The sequence below is a fragment of the Mustela lutreola genome, chromosome 3 (genome assembly GCF_030435805.1).
Source record: "Mustela lutreola isolate mMusLut2 chromosome 3, mMusLut2.pri, whole genome shotgun sequence".
Taxonomy (NCBI): domain Eukaryota; kingdom Metazoa; phylum Chordata; class Mammalia; order Carnivora; family Mustelidae; genus Mustela; species Mustela lutreola.
In genome coordinates, this window is record NC_081292.1 from 82,112,001 (window position 1) to 82,129,015 (window position 17,015).

At 33.2% G+C, this 17,015-nt stretch overlaps 1 protein-coding gene across 2 annotated transcripts in view; it reads right to left on the reverse strand.

Moving 5' to 3' along the window:
- The window catches only part of SNTG1 (syntrophin gamma 1), a 941,158-nt gene that overhangs the window by 25,312 nt on the left and 898,831 nt on the right, over positions 1-17,015 (reverse strand). For both annotated transcript variants that reach the window (XM_059166477.1, XM_059166476.1), the window contains exon 18: positions 10,614-10,724. In XM_059166477.1, coding sequence (XP_059022460.1) covers positions 10,614-10,724 — 111 coding nt within the window. The remainder of the gene's footprint in view (positions 1-10,613; positions 10,725-17,015) is intronic.

Consider the following 17,015-nt stretch of genomic DNA (forward strand, 5'->3'; position numbering starts at 1 on the left):
ATCACTTATCAGCATTTAATAAATTTTAATAGATTGCTTTTGTTTTCATTTATCTCAAAATATTTACTAATAACTCTTGTGCTTTAACCTTAGACTCACTGATAGTTTCAAAGTTTTCCTTTTCCCAGCATATACAGTCAATTCTCTTTATTTGTGGATTCTGTATTTGCAAATTTACCTACTTGCTAACACATACATTTACTTCCAAATCACTATCCATGGTGTTCTCATGGTCATTTGTGGATATATGCAAAGCAGTGAAAATTTTAGTGACACAGCATGCACTTTGCTAGTAGAGGTCAAACAAGGTAACCCTTGGACTCCTTGTTTCAGCTCAGACTGTGAAATGTACACAAGAAAATGTCTTTTTTGCAGTCTGTTTAGTGTCAAGATTTTCACATTTTTGTATCTGTGACTTTGCTCTTTAAAATGACCACAAAGATGGGGTACCTGGGTGGCTCAGTACTTAAGTGTCTTCCTTTGGCTCCTTATGATCCCAGGGATGGAGCCGCATATTGGGCTACCTGCTCAGCGGGAAGCCTGCTCTCCCTCTCCAACTCCCCCTGCTTGTGTTACCTCCCTCCTTGTCTCTCTCTCTGTCAAATAAATAAATAAAATTTAAAAAATAAAATAAAATAAAATAAAATGACTGCAAAACATAGTGCTAAAAAGTTGTTTGGTGCTCACGTGCAAGAGCTAAAGCAAGGGCGCCCGTGTGGCTCAGATGGTTAAGTCTCTGACTTTGGCTCAGGTCATGATCCCCCATGAATCCAGCCCTGCCTTGGTCTTCTGCTCAGCGAGGAGCCTTCTTCTCTTTCTCCCTCTGCCCCTCACCCCTAACTCGTGCTGTCTCTCTTGCTCACTCTGCTCTCTCTCTCTTTGAAATAAATAAATTTTAAAAATCTTAAAAAAAAAAAAAGAACACTAAGTGGGTAGGAGAAGAATAAATGAAGCAAGATGGGGTTGGGAGGGAGACAAACCATAAGTGACTCTTAATCTCACAAAACAAACTGAGGGTTGCTGGGGGGAGGGGGTTTGGGAGAAGGGGGTGGGATTATGGACACTGGGGAGGGTATGTGCTTTGGTGAGTGCTGTGATTCACAGACCTGTACCCCTAGGGATAAAAATATATGTTTATAAAAAATAAAAAATTAAAAAATAAAAAAAAGAACACTATAATATGCTTACAGAGGAAATACAAGTGTTGGAGAAGCTTTGTCTGGTGCTGGTGACTATGAGTTCAATGTTAAAGACTCAACAGTAATATTAAATAAGTTGCCTTTAAACAAAAACACACATAAAACAAAAGTTATTTTTAATCAGTTGATGAAAAATGCTGTGGCCAGAGGCTTGCAGGAACTCAGCTCTGTATATCGCCTAGAAGCAATGTTTCAGTTTTTGCTGAATGACTGCTCATGATGACTTTATAGAACATAAATATCATGAATAAAAAGAATCAACTGCATTTATGAAGTTCCCCAATTCTTTTTTGTTTATTCTAGTTTAATCTCATACTTGATGGAAAATATATTTTATATGATTTCAATACTTTTGATGTATTGAGGCTTTTGTATGTCATAGCATTGGGCCTATCCTGAAAAACATTCTATAAGTACTTGAGAAAAAATATGTATTCTGCTGTTTTTGGGTGGAATGTCCTATAGATGTCTGTTTCCTTCTGTTTTTTTCAAGTCTTCTCTTTATTCATTTACCTTCTTCCTAGTTGTTCCATCCATAATTATAAATGAGACATTGCAGTCTAATTATTATCGTTTAGTTTTCTACATCTCCCTTCAATTCTGCTTTTGCTTCATGCATTTGAACTAATATTATTAGGTGCATGTATATCTATAATTCCTATGTTTTTCTAACAAATTCACTTTTTCATCACTATAAAATGTTCTTTTTCCCTTAATTAACAATTATTGTTTGAAATCTATTTTATTTGATATTAATGTAGCCACTTTAGTTCTGTTTTATTATGTTTCTATGGTATATTACATATGTGAGATATAGATAGATTTTTTACCTTCAATCTGTTTCTAAATCTAAATTCTATCTTTATAAACAGCATTTAATTAAACAATGATTTTAGTCATTTTCTTCAATCTCTACCTTTAACTGAGGTATTTAAGCTTTTTTTTTTTAAGATTTTATTTATTTATTTGACAGACAGAGATCACAAGTAGTCAGAGAAGCAGGCAGAGAGAGAGGAGGAATCAGGCTCCCTGCAGAGCAGACAGCCCAATGTGGGGCTCGAACCCAGGACCTGAGCCAAAGGTAGAGGCTTCAACCCACTGAGCCACCCAGGTGCCCCAGTATTTAAGCTTTTTACATCTAATGCAATCACTGTAAATGGAGGATTTTCATCTGCCATTTTACTCATTTTTTTATGTTTCTTAGGTTTTTGTTCCTCTATTCTTTGATTCCTGCTTTTTTGTGTGTTGAATAGAAATTCTTTGATCATCAAATTGACTATGATAAGTCTAGATACAGTTCTTTTTTATTTTATTCTACTTGGAGTGTGTATTTTGTTTTGTTTTGTTTTAATATAGCTGATTGTTGACACACAATGTGACATTAGTTTCTGGTGTATCACATAGTGATTCAACAAGTCTGCATGTGATGCATGCTCATCACAAGTGTAGCTACCATCCATTACCATATACTATTATCATAATATCATTGACTGTATCCCCGAGGCCAAACCTTTTATTCCCATGACTTATTCATTACCTAACTGAAAGCTTGTATCTCTTACTTCCCTTCACATATTTTGTCCATTGAATTATTGAATATGTAGATTATTTTTTATCCATTTTGAGTTTTCAACTATTATTTCTTCTAATACGTTCTCTGTCCCTTTCTATTTTTCTTCTTGGACTCTCATTATACATATACAGGTGTGTTTGATAGCATGACATGGGTTTTTGAGATGCTGGTCATTTTTCACTATTCTTTGTTATTTTTCTGTCTCTCTGATTAGATCTCTATTGTCCTATATTCAAGATTATTGACTCTTCTGCCAGCTCAACTCTTTTTTTTTTTTTTTACACTTTTTTTTTTTTTAAAGATTTTTTATTTATTTATTTGAGAGAGAGACAGTGAGAGAGAACATGAGCGAGGAGAAGGTCAGAGGGAGAAGCAGACTCCCCATGGAGCTGGGAGCCTGATGTGGGACTCGATCCCGGGACTCCAGGATCATGACCTGAGCCGAAGGCAGTCGTCCAACCAACTGAGCCACCCAGGCGCCCCAGCTCAACTCTTTTTGAGTCCCATTAGTTAATGTTTTATTTCAGTTAATGAATATTTCAACTACAGATACTCTATTTTTTAATGTAATGTCTCTGTTTGGTAAGACATCATTGTCATATTTTTCTTTAGTTCTTTAGACCTTGTTTTCTTTATAAATTAAACATATTAATTATATCTGACTTCAAGTCTTTGTCTACTGAATCCAAAGTCTGAACCCCATTTAAGACATAATCTGTTTGTTGGTATTTATCTTGCTTATGTATATACATTTTTTGCTTTTTACACATGTGATAGTTTTTTGGTGGAAATTATATATTTTAGATAATATCTTTTAACAGCTTTAGGGGCAGATTCTTCTAATTTCCCAAGGTTTAATCCCAATATTTCCCAAGGAAAATCTGCTGATTTTCTTATTGCTGTTTGTCTGACACTTTCTTGCATTAATTCTATAGAATTTGCATTCCCTGTAGTGTGTTCATACTAAGATCTCTGTAAGTTTGTGTTAGGGTTTTTTGTTTTGTTTTATATTTTATTGTTTTTGTTTTACATTTTTAAGTCTAGCTGCCCATTGATCATATCTGGGTCAGCCAACTATCGGTCAGATAATTTCATTTTATGCATTGCCTTTAAGTCAGTTATTCTTTATCAAGGAAATCTGCATATAAAGGCACATTTCAGGACACTTACAAGACAAAGTTAACTCTAATCTTCTGCCTATATGTGGTCCCTAGTTCAGTCAAAGTGATTGGTGTCTTTTCCTTTCCAGGTCTTTCCTGGGCATGCACATTATCAACATAAATCTCCAAGAATACATCAGAGTTTTCCTAAACTCACAATCATTGTCTATTATTCTATGATTTTCTTTTCAATTCCAGACCAGAATTTTGTTTGTTCCAGTTGAAATCTCAGGCTTAGATAGTCAAAATGTTGCCAGCAGTTTGCTGTTGCTCTCTCTGTCCTAGGGTAGACCCCCTCTTTTCTTTTCTCCCCTCCCCTTGCTGAGCTAAGCTCTGAGTCACATAACCACCACACTAAGAATAGAGACTTCTCAGGAAGCTGCAAATTAAACCCAATTACTGACTCTGCTCTGGATGAGGTCAGACCTCTCAAATTTCTGCAATGCCACTGGCTTTTGGCTATAAAGCCACTGTCTGGGTGTTACTGAGTGAGGCCAAGCAGTTTCTCTTGCAGAGACAATTTTCCATTCATTCTGTGATTTTGGTTATTTTCCATTTTCGTCAATTTGGCTAATTTCTAGAAAACTTGAAAACAGATGCTTGATTTCAGTAGCTTTGTAGGCATTTCCACTGTTTTTGAGGGAGGGCAAGTTTACTGAGGCCCTCTAGCCACTATTCCAAAAGTCACCCCTCCTCTACATGATTTGAATTTCTGTTTTATTGTTGGATTTTGAAAGTTTTGGGGTGTGACTTATTCATGAAGATTCATGTTTCATAAAATCACTAATTACTCTATTTCATAAGAGCTACTTTTTAAAAATTAGCTCCAAGTCTTTCTAAGCACTCTGAGAAGGTTACTATATATATTCTATTTTAGGGAGATTGTCTTGGGTAATTGCTGAGGATGAGATATTGTGGCTGAGGATAAGCTGGAAATCTGATTTATGGAGTAGAGTCTTCCATCATTTCTGGAAGGCATTTCTGGGGCACTTAGAGCTTGATCCACACTCACAGCTTCAGCATGAGATAAACCCCTTATTGTCTCTACTGCAACAAAAACTCATGGGAAAGGAGGGATTGACTAGCCTATAAACTCAAAGAGAGTTTCCAAATAATTATCCTGACAACTGAACCACTACTCATTCTCACTCCTCACTCATTTATATGGAGAACTGCCAGAGTGAGAATCACTGAATTGATTCTTTTTTTTTTTAAATTTTTTATAAACATATATTTTTATCCCCAGGGGTACAGGTCTGTGAATCACCAGGTTTATTCATTTTTTAAAAAATATTTTATTTATTTATTTGACAGAGAGAGAGAGAGAGAGAGAGAGAGCACATGAGTGCATAAGTAGGCAGACCAACAGGCAGAGGGAGAGGGAGAAACAGGCTTCCCCACTGAGCAGGGAGCCCAATGCCTGACTCAATATCAGGACCCCACCACTATGACTTGAGCCAAAGACAGATGCTTAACTGACTGAGCCACCCAATTCAAGTCAAATCAATTGAATCTTTTTAATGGCCTTTTATCTTTTGGGGGTTATGGGCTCTTCTGTGCATCTTTTTACTTTTATGCTGATGACAAAAACTCCTTTTCTTCTTTTTCTTTACCTATAACTTTCTGCAAATTCTAGGATATTTTTGAACATGTAACTGAAGTATGTTGGTATTCTCAAGTCTTCTGAGAAGAACACATGTGCCCTTATCCTCACAAAAAACCATGGACTATAATACTCTCCATCTTACCCTGGAGGATGCTTAGTCTGAGCTTAGATAACTCATCCTACATAACAGGCATCATAGTTATATATGGAAAGCAGAATTCTTTAACTACTTTTCTTGAGATTTTATTTATTTATTTGAGATAACAGACGGAATTTGAAATGATGGAACCCAGAAGGAGAGTGAGAGGAAGAAGTAGGATCCCTGCTCAGAGTCTGATACAGGGCTGATCCCAGGACTCTGGGATCATGACCTGAGCCAAAAGCAGACGCTTAACCAATTGAGCCCCCCAGGTCTCCAGAGCTCTTTAACTATTAAGCTCATATTCTTACTATTACAGGGTTATGACTTGCATAAAAATTAGATAAACAATAAATGGCACATAAAGATAAATTGCATCATAAGATTTAACAAATTTTAATAACTGGTATTTGTTTAGTTTTGCTTTATCTAGTTAAGGCTAGGACAAGTGAAGTAATAAATTATTTTCTTCACATCATTATTTACCAATGTGTCCTTTATGTTTAACTTAAAAATAAACTTTTTATAGACCCTTAATGATTATAAAAAAATATTCACAAGTTGTTGTCCAAAATCACAAAAGTTTTACAGTGTACTTATGGAAGTACATGGAGACTTCATGACACATAGTTTCAAAGTATTTATCAAAATACTGTGAGTAGAAATTGTCACTCTGATCTCTTTTATGTTAATCTAAGTCATAAGAAAGCTGATCTTTCTAGGTAAGATAAAATTTTCTTCAAGTAATGTGGAATTTTATGTCATTGATTATTTTTGAAACTGTTTCTCATTTCTTCTGTCAAAAAAAATTGTATATGTACAACTTACTTTTGTAAATGAAATTTTTAAAAAAATCTATGGACTAAAATATAATGGTTTTTAAAAATATTTTTTTATTTATTTGACACAGTAAGAGAGGGAACACAAACAGGGGAAGTGGGAGAAGGAGAAGCAGGCTTCCCACAGAGCAGGGAGTCCAATGTGGGGCTCAATGTGGGGCTCAATGTGGGGCTCGGTCCCAGGACCCTCGGATCATGACTCAAGCCAAAGGCAGCCGCTTAACAACTGAGCCACTCAGGCACCCTTAAAATATAAAGCTTTATCTTGCTTGGTATTTTTGTTGTTTACTAAAATTATTTTCTGGTAGAGTTTTATTTATTCATTTATTTATTTTTGTTATTTAGATTATGTGATTTATTTTTTTTAAATTTTTTAATTTTTTATAAACATATATTTTTATCCCCAGGAGTACATGTAGATTATGTGATTTAAAGTATACAGTTGTTAACTATCAAAGACAACTATAAATTGAGGAATTGTCCAATAAAATAATAGGTGAGGAATTTTAAATTAGAGGGACAAAGACAATATTCCACAAATACATTTTGAAAACTGCTTAATATAATGCTGATGTCTGTGATTTCCTTCAAAATGTGTCAAGATTTGATGGATTAATGGACAGATAAAGGGATGTGATGAAGGATTCAGTGAAATGCTAATCATAGAATTTAGTGTGCAGAGGGCCTTTACTGTAAATTATTTAAAGTATGCTGTATGCTTGAAATTTTTCATAATAAAATGTTGAGAAAAGTGCTTACCATCCTCAACTGTAAAATAATGATCTAGTGTAATTAAAGAAATTATTATTTCTTGCTCCCAGGCTAGCATCAGGGCAGGCCTTAGGGATATGATGTTACAAGATATATTCTTTGTGTTTAAAAGTTCTTGATCCAGTGGAGGAAGCATGCTAGTGAACAATTTCCATCCAGGATAGTTACCAATGTTATGATATACATAAATTTAGAAGAGTTATACAATATACAGAGATGTTTCTGTCCCTGTTTCGGAGACAGGGACTCAGGGCAAATTTTCTACACTGAAATTTTAAAAATTAATAAGGTTAACAAGATACAGAAAATACCCTAGGCATTTAATAAATGACGCAAACTTGGGTTATGGTTATAAACTTGAATATTTTAAATGTGGGAAGGACACCGAGCTTATATACGTTAATCACCTTTACTAACTTCTCTCTTAATAATAAAAGCTGTTATTTTTTGATATTTCCTTAGTCATTATGCTAGGTCCTTGAATGATAAAATCATTCATCAGTGTTTTTGTTTTTGTTTTTTTGGTTTTTTGTTTTTGTTTTTGTTTTTACTGTCTTCTATGTGCCAGGCCCTGGGGATATTTATTTCTATACTTTCCTTGAAGAGGAGCAATTTGTAATTTGGTGATAGATTGCTCTAGGTAGTACAGATAGAAAATGGTAAAAAGGAGATTTTTAACTCAAGGCTACTTGATTCTAATTTTCTTTCCACTGTATCATGTTGCCTATTCCCTTAATTTAAAAAAAAAATATATTCTAACAGAGGAAATGTTGAATCCTCAAATGACATCAATTTCAATCATAAGTCACCTTATGATACATAAGTCCAATAAGTCCAATAATGTGACACATGCCAGCATTCTCCTTGATGTTCTCCTGTGATGGTACTTTTTATTATTATTAACAAGTTACAATTATAAATAACAGTTGTGGTAGTTTTAATATTTTTTTAATTTTTTAAATGATTTATTTATTTATTTATTTGACAGAGATCACAAGTAGGCAGAGAGGCAGGCAGAGAAAGAGGAGGAAGCAGGCTCCCTGCTGAGCAGAGACCCCGATGTGGGGCTCGATTCCAGGACCCTGGGATCATGACATGAGCTGAAGGCAGAGGCTTTAACCCACTGAGCAACCCAGGTGCCCCTAGTTTTAAATCTTAAACAATTTTTATGTCAGGAGAGGTGATACATACCAGTAAGGCCAAACAATCCTATAGAGCCATTTAGTTGGTCTCATCTGTGTTAGTCTCCATATTTAACTTGGTATTTTCAATGTTACCCTTAGAGGTATTATTATCCTTCTTTCTATAGAAGGAGGTGGTGTCTTTAAAGAAGTTATAGTTATATAATTTATATATTTTATATGTGTATATACACACACACATATATACACACACACGTTATTACACACACACACACACACACATACACACACACACATACCCATTAGGGTTATATAATTCACCAGTGGTCATATTTTGTTATTTTTGTCTGTCTTTTTCCTATCCAATAATTATGATCTAAAATTTTAAGAAAGCCATTCAATGAATTTTCTGAAACTAGCTCTTAATGAATGAATTTATTAAATATTGCCTAAACACTATAAGAAGAATGAGTAATATTTAGAAGCTGTGGGGTAATAAACTTAAGTAAGTATAATTAGCTGTATAAACAACATATGCTACATAGAACTAAAGTACAAACATTATAGTTAGTCATTGCTTTGATTTTCTCTTTTTGTTTCAACTGATTTTGTTGTCAACTATGATTTATTAGCACTTAAGAAAACGAGAAGAGAAGTGATATATCAAATGTTATACTGCTATCAATAGCTAGTGGCTGAGTTTCCATGTTAGCCAGAATATAGAACTGAAAATATTAACATCATTCACCATTATTAGAATATGGTGATGTATTTTTTATGGTAATACTAAGAATTGATTTAAAGAGCAGTGTGAGCGTCTGGCACAAAGGAAATGATTGACCAATCCTAGTTGGAGGGGAAAAGAGGAGGAGCTGTAGCAAGAGATGGGAAGAAAGCAGCTCCATAGATACACCTGTATTTAGGGAAGAGGCAATGATGGAAACGTAGAATTGAAAATTATGCTGTAATTTTAAATAAAGGGAGTGGTAAAATTTTGATGGTATTTGCCTAAACTGACAGGAGACAAATATAAGGCAAGTCCATGTGTAACACCAATGCTTTAGAGAAATGTAGCAGGAAAAGAGCCAGCAGAAAGGGGCTGTATCCACAGTTTCTGCTTTAAATAACCTACAGACTCGGCAGAGTGGTTAGACAACACCAAAGATAAATATAAGACAGAGTTAGAGTATCCACAGAGAAATTCAAACAAAAAACCATGGAGAAAAGTTAAGGGACAAGAATGAGCAGATATATAAGGTAAGAAAGAAGTTATTGTTAAAATAAGAATGAGAGGACCTGATGTGGATATAGAGCAGTGTTACAGGAGATGTGCACTAAGATGTCAGAGAGGGTCGTTCTTTGGAGGTTTTGACTGTCAGACTGACCTCACCTGAATTTAATAGGTGCAGGAATGTAACAAAATTATGCTAATTTTAATCTATAGTTGAAAAATTATATATGGGTTTTCATTTCCATAGCATTAGTTTTTCACTTTAGTGTTTGTTATTTATTCTTTCCTCTACATTGGAATAATGCATTTATAATTTGTTCTACCCCAAACATTATTATTGTGAATTTTCTGGTAGAGCAATTGAAATAATTTAAATTCTGAATATATTCAAATATACGTATTAATAAAAATAAATGTAGTGAATCTTTCTGATGAGTTTAAAACATAGTTAATATATTTAAAAATACTGAAAATTTGCATCACAAAGCAAGAAATCATTCACTTATTCATTTTATTAACACATAATAACATGAGGAAAATGTGAATTAATTTTAAAAACTACTTTTCTTCAGGTATTTGTATTCATATTCAAAGAGGGAATAGATAATAGATAATCAGAATTTTTTATTTAAATTATTTAAAATGTGAAACTACAAAGAAAGTGACTATTTTGGTTCCTAGAATGTTACTTTAGTGTGACACAAATGCAGTTTGTAAGAAATTAAGAAAATGCAGTTAGCTCTAACTTATTTTGAGTTATGCCTTTCAGTGAAATTTTACCACTAAAATCTCAAAGTGATTTTATTCTTTTGGCCATGAGGGATGTCCCAAAATAAATAGATAATGTGGGTTTTTGCTCTTTTGGTTCTCCTAAATATTCTCCCTTGGCATCCTAATGGCATTAATATAGTCAGCTTATATGATGATGGTTTATATGATGAATTTGTATTTACCTTTGCTTCAATCTGCTTAGTATCTGGATTCTGAAACAAAAATTTGATTTTGCTCTTGCCATCATCTGAAGAACCTTTAAGCTGAGAAAATTTATATCTCCAAAGTATAGCCTAAAGGAGGAAAAAAAGAGAAACATATACAAGTCAGCACAATTAATATCTACATTCAAACCAAGAAATAGTTCTCTCTTAAGTGGTAAAGTTAATCATATTAAATTAATTCTGTAGCATAGGATTAAAAAGTAAATTAAAATACATTTATCAAAGGCCATAACTTACTATTCAACATATCTTTTAGTTTCCATAAATAACTTTAGTACCCATGAAATAATTATTTCAAAAAATATGTGCAAATAAATCAATTTGAGTATCCTGCTTTATCATGAAATAAAAACAAGCTCAATTAAAAGATATGTTTATGCTACTGAAAGAGCAATAATATTTATTTGTTTCTTTTTTCTATTAATAGAAGTGGTAAGGTGATTTTTGAATTGATAATTCTATAGATACTCTGTAGTACTTTCTCTTAAAGCTTAAACTAATAATCTGTAGCTTTGTCAAGATAAAAGATCAGCCTTAGCAAATAATTACAACAAAAATTTATATGACTCACAAGACTACTAAAATAAGCATTTTAGAGAACTAACCCATCAATCTATAATATTCCAGTCAATAGAATTATTTGACTAAAAGCCATCTTCCAATATCACAGAAACAAATTTAGATAGTATGAAATCTATGTAAGAACCAAACGTTAGTTACCATATGACCATGAACTTACTGTTTGAGTATATAGTGACATGGAATCCCAAAGACAAGCGCAAAGATTTTTTGCAAGTGAGAAGTGTGCATTTTTTTTGTTGGAGAGAAAAAATAGGACCTGGTATAGAGAATTCTTATCACACAATTTATTCTATTTTAATATCTCACATAATATGGTACATTGTCACAATTAATGAAACAATATTGGCACATTATTATTAACTAGTGTCCATCATTTATGCAGTTTTTCTTAGTTTCAACTTAATGACTTTTATCTAAGACTCCACCTAGGACACCACATTATGTTTACTCATTTTGTTTTCAGCTCTACTTGTCTGTGACAGTTTCTCAGATCCTTGTCAGACTGTCCTTGACAATTTGAGGAGTACTGCTTCTGGCTCAAGATTTTGTAGAATGCCCTCTACTGGAATTTATCTGATATATTTCTTATAACTAGGTGGGCCAAAGATTTTTAGAAATGAGATAACCCTGTTATTTTTGACAATAATCTCAGTGTGTATTTCTGAGAGGTTTCCACTTAAAATATGTTATTAGAGTGGAGTGTGTTGTATGTGTTTATTAAATTTCATCAGGTGACCTTAACATGATTCAACAATTCATTGAAATATAAAGCTATTTTGGAAAAATGGCTTTATATATGAATTATATTTCTTATTATTCTATTACTAAAGTATTTAATAATATTTCTGCATGTTTTCAACCTTTTAAAATTTGTTACTACTTATTTTACATTCTCATATATGGTCTATTCTGGAGCGTGTTCCATGTGCACTTGAAAAAAATCTATATTCTGTTCCAGTTGAGTGGAGTATTCTGTGTATGTCTGTGAGATATAGTTAGTTACATTTTTGTTCAGGTTCTGTATTTCTTTATTGGTCTTCTGTCTGGTTGTTCATTCCATTATTGAAGGTGGAGTATCAAAACTTCCAACTATTATTATAGAGTTGTCTATGTCTCCTTGCATGTCCAGAGTTTAGCAAAGCCGCTGTTTTGCTGCCTCAGCATCCATTCAGTTTGACCAAGTGGCCTGTAGGACCTTAAACCCACATTAGCCTCCCTGTGCAAGTGCACGCCATAGACAGGAGTCACAGAGTCACAAACATATAAGTTCCTGATATGACTCCCCAACAGCCCTTCTGATCAATAGAATCCCTTGTCTCCCAGGGTCTGTATGCTTTATGTACAACTTAGATAAGCCCCCCATGCAGCCTACTAAAATCTTGCTCTTTGGGTATGAATTGACCAGTCCAGCTTAGCTCAATATCCCCAAGCATTCTACCCATAGACCCTTAAAAAGGCATGCACCCCAGGTCCTGTCTCACTGCCTGTACTGCTCACTGCTTTAACCACCCATGTGGCTCCTCAAGGCATGCCATGCCCTTCCTCCAGGACCCGCTAGTAATAAACTCCTCTATTTCAGTTTTGTCTTATGGTCTGTTGCAGAACTGTGGCTCACCATCTGGCACCCTGTGCTTTCCTTAGCAAATGTTAATTTAACTATGACTTTGTTAAAAATATTTTGGGGCCCTGAAGTTTGCTGCCTATGTTTATAATTGTTAAATTTTTTTTAATTAATCCTTTTATCAATATATAATACTCTTCTTTGTCTCCTATAACAATAACATAAAATCTTTTTTAAAAGACTTATTTGTTTGAGAGAGACAGAGACAAAGAGACAGAGTGAGTAGGGGGAGATGCGGAGGGAGAGAAGCAGACCTCCGTGAGATTGGAGCCTGATGTTGGGCTCCGTCTCAGGACCCTAACTAAGATCATGACCCCGACATCATGACCTGAGCCAGAATCAAGAGTCAGACTCAACTGACTGAAACACCCAGGTGCCCTGACAAAAATCTATTCTTAAACTGGTTTCGCCACTGGCTCTCTTCTAGTTACTATTTGCATGGATTACTTTCTTACATTGTTTTTATTTAACCCACTTGAGTCTTTAGATCTAAAGTTAGCCTCTTGCAGACAGCATGTTGTTACATCATGTTTTTTAAATCTATTCTGTAATGAAGAGAAAATGACAGTTACTGCTGAATGATAACAGAGTTTCTGCCTGGGATGATGACAAGTTTCAGAAACAGTGTGAATCAATTAATGCCACCAAATTGTACACTTAAAAATGGCTAAAATGAGAAAATTTATATTGTTTTTAACACAATAGAAATAAAACTTAAAAAAAATCATTCTGGAAACAATATATCTCCAAAATCTACTCAAAGCAAATGCTAATTAAAAAGCTCACACTTTAAAAGGTATAATGAAATTGCAAAATCACAAATTCCTTAAAAATAAGGATGAGAAACTTATCAATAATAAGGATACATAATGCATTTATACAGAATCTTGCTGAGTCTTTATCTACTTATTCACCAAACATTTTTGAATGAGTACTATAGTAATCACTTTGATAGATTTAGATAAAAAAGACATTGTCACCATCCTAAAGACATTAATATCTGAACAAGTAAATGCTCTTGTCTTAATTTTTACTATAAGAGTATACAACTTATAAAGAAGCAATATCCGATATTATAAATTGTCTTAAATGTCTCTTTGGTTCTACTATTGTACAGAATCCTCTAAAAATAAAATCACATGGGACAATTAACTTTCTGGGGAAAAAAATGTAAGTTAAACATTTAACTCACAACTTCCTCTAAATAAAATTCCTTATGTTTTTAAAAAAAAAAAAAAAGTGAAATAATTTTAAATGAGCCAAATTGTAGGAAAACTACATAATATAAGTGAATATTGAATAACTTTGAAAAGAGGGAGTTCTAGATACAGGAGTAACAAAAAATAATATACTCATATGTATAAGTAATGTGTATTTACCAAAATGAAATGCAATAAACTTAGTGGCATATAGGATATATGGTATAGTATAAAGAAAATTCTAAACATATAATAAAAAGGCACATAATAATATGGAAAAGCCATTAAAAATGGCAAAACATTACTTGTTTTTAATAAATATAAGAGCATGTTCAATTTCACTAGAGTGTAATAATATTAAAATGACTTAGCTTTGCCAAACATTTAGTAAAGAGCACTGAAAATTTAGTAACTAAAGCTAGCAAGGTTATGTTGTAACAAATATTTGCATAAAATTGCTAGCAAAAATGTGAATTCTTTAGGATAATAATTTCAATATATTTTAAGCCTTAAAACATTCATATTATTTGATCCAGAACTCCCATTTCTAAAAATTAACTAAGGAATAGGATATATGAAAAATAAAAGAAAATGTTAAATATATTATTAATAAATATCAAAAATGGAAATTGTGAACATTTTGCTTAAAATACTGTTCACCAGAATTATATATTTACATAGAAAAATACAAACATTATAATGGTGAGGAAGAACACGAAGACATGAAATTAGATGAGATTAACCATGTTAAAACTAAGGAGCTTGTAAAAGGCAGGAGAGAAAATGTCTGCTAAATATAGCAATTTATGTAGCTCAGGTACTGACATTAACTTATATATAGTTTTGCATAAGAAATTTTATTTTTATCTTGCTAAGCTAAAAAATTAAGGTTTTTACATTCTCAAATTATAATTAAAATTTTAAAATATTTCATATGTAATTATTACAATGTAAAACATAAATTTACTATTTCAACTAGATGGGTTTTCAAGGGGTAAAACAGACTTTAAAAGCTCATTATTTTAAATAAAGAACAACAAACTTACTCTGGCTAAAGAAGGCATATTATAGACATATGAAGGACATTTGGAAACTTTTGGGAATATGCAGAGTGACTACTTGGCTGTAATTGGGAAATTCCAAAGAAAAATAACATAGTTGATGAGTCTAATAATGATTGACTGAAAGATTTGTCAGTTAAGAAGCAATGACACAAAATTAATATCATAATAACTTTGGTGACAGAGGACAGCTAGATTTATCATGGTAATCACTCACTAATGTATATGAATGTTGAATCACTATGTTGTACACCTAAAAGTAATATAATATTGTATGCCAACTCCACCTCAACAACAACAAAAAAGGTAAATCAGTAGCAAAACAAAGCATGCACTTAACACACTTATCATGGTACCTGGAAAATAGTATTCAATATATGTTTGCAAGTATTAAAACAAACAAAAGTTAACACAATATACTAGGAAGAGTTAGAACAGGCTTGATAAGCTATGTGAATTGGTAATTCTCACAGAAATTCATTAAGGCCAATTTGGAGGATTCTGAATCTGAACATGTTACCAGTAAAAATTTCACAGGTCTAAAAAAGAACTTAGTTTAAGAACTCTTTAGCAATCCTATTTCTTATGACAATATTTTGTTTTTAAGACTCTGATAAACATGGCAACTATGTTAAGAATATTAATGATGAAAAAGGTGAGTAGACACCACTATATTTTATAACATGCGGTTTATATATTGCTATGATGAATACAATGGTAGGTTCCTAGGAGCCAGCTGTAGATGGGATGGTGTTGCTGAGATGTGTATGGAGAGCGGGATTGTCTGTGGTTATTTAACAGATTTCGATGTTCTTAGGAATAAGGTGCTAGTGAAGAGTGACAGAAGCAGGTGTTCTTTGCCTCAAGAGCTTTCCAGTCAGGATAGAAAATATGCCAAGATATAGTAATAAGTTCTCTATAAAATGCATGCAGAATTCTATTGGAAAAGTGAGCTTGCGTTATGTCACACTAAAACTTAAAAAATATATGAAATTTTTGTTTCCATTTTTTTATTCTGTTATACACACACACATCTATGTCACATATATATGCACACACACACACACACACACATATGCATGCATACTACACACAATGTATAATCAATAGTTGCCAACATGGAATGAGATGAGAGGATCTTATGGATCAGAAACTCCTCTCCCTGATCACCTCTTTTTGGTGCCCTCTTCCCCATATACTGATCTAATTTCCATTACCAGTAAGACAGCAAGATCTTTTCCCCAATTATAATGCATTTATCTCAGGAAAGGTAGTGCATTTTTTGGGGCAATGTACTGAAATAAAAATAAATCCTGATCTTAGAGCCATAAGTATTGAAATGTAACCCAAACTTAAGCCACATGATCTTGGGTAAGATTCTTAATTAATTAGAGACTAGTACATTCTTTGTAAATTAAAACTAGTAATACTTGACTATCCTAATTTAAAGTATTACTGTGAAAATGATATTAATGAAAATTGCTTATAAATAGTAAGGTTTTTTTCCCTATTAGTTAAATTTTATAGAGTTTTTTCCCAGTAGAACAGTAGAATATGGCAAATTCTGAGATAAGAAGGCCCCTGAACACAAGTGGCAATAATAGAGATGATTTGGGGAGAATATGGAAGTAGAGGGGACAACTTTCCAAAGACAAAGACTGCCTTCTGGACCTGTCTGTAGTCTTCTATGGGAGGTGGGGAGGGGGACAAACAAAACCAAAAACAACCCTTATATTTAGTTTTAAAATTAAAAATTTACTTGATCTTACACATAAGTCATAAAATACATCATATTTGAGAAAACATGTCCCAGTAAATGTCATAACAATTTCTCATTGCTATGAGTGCTATATTGCACAGACTCCTGGTTCTAGGTTATACCATGTCTGGAAAACCT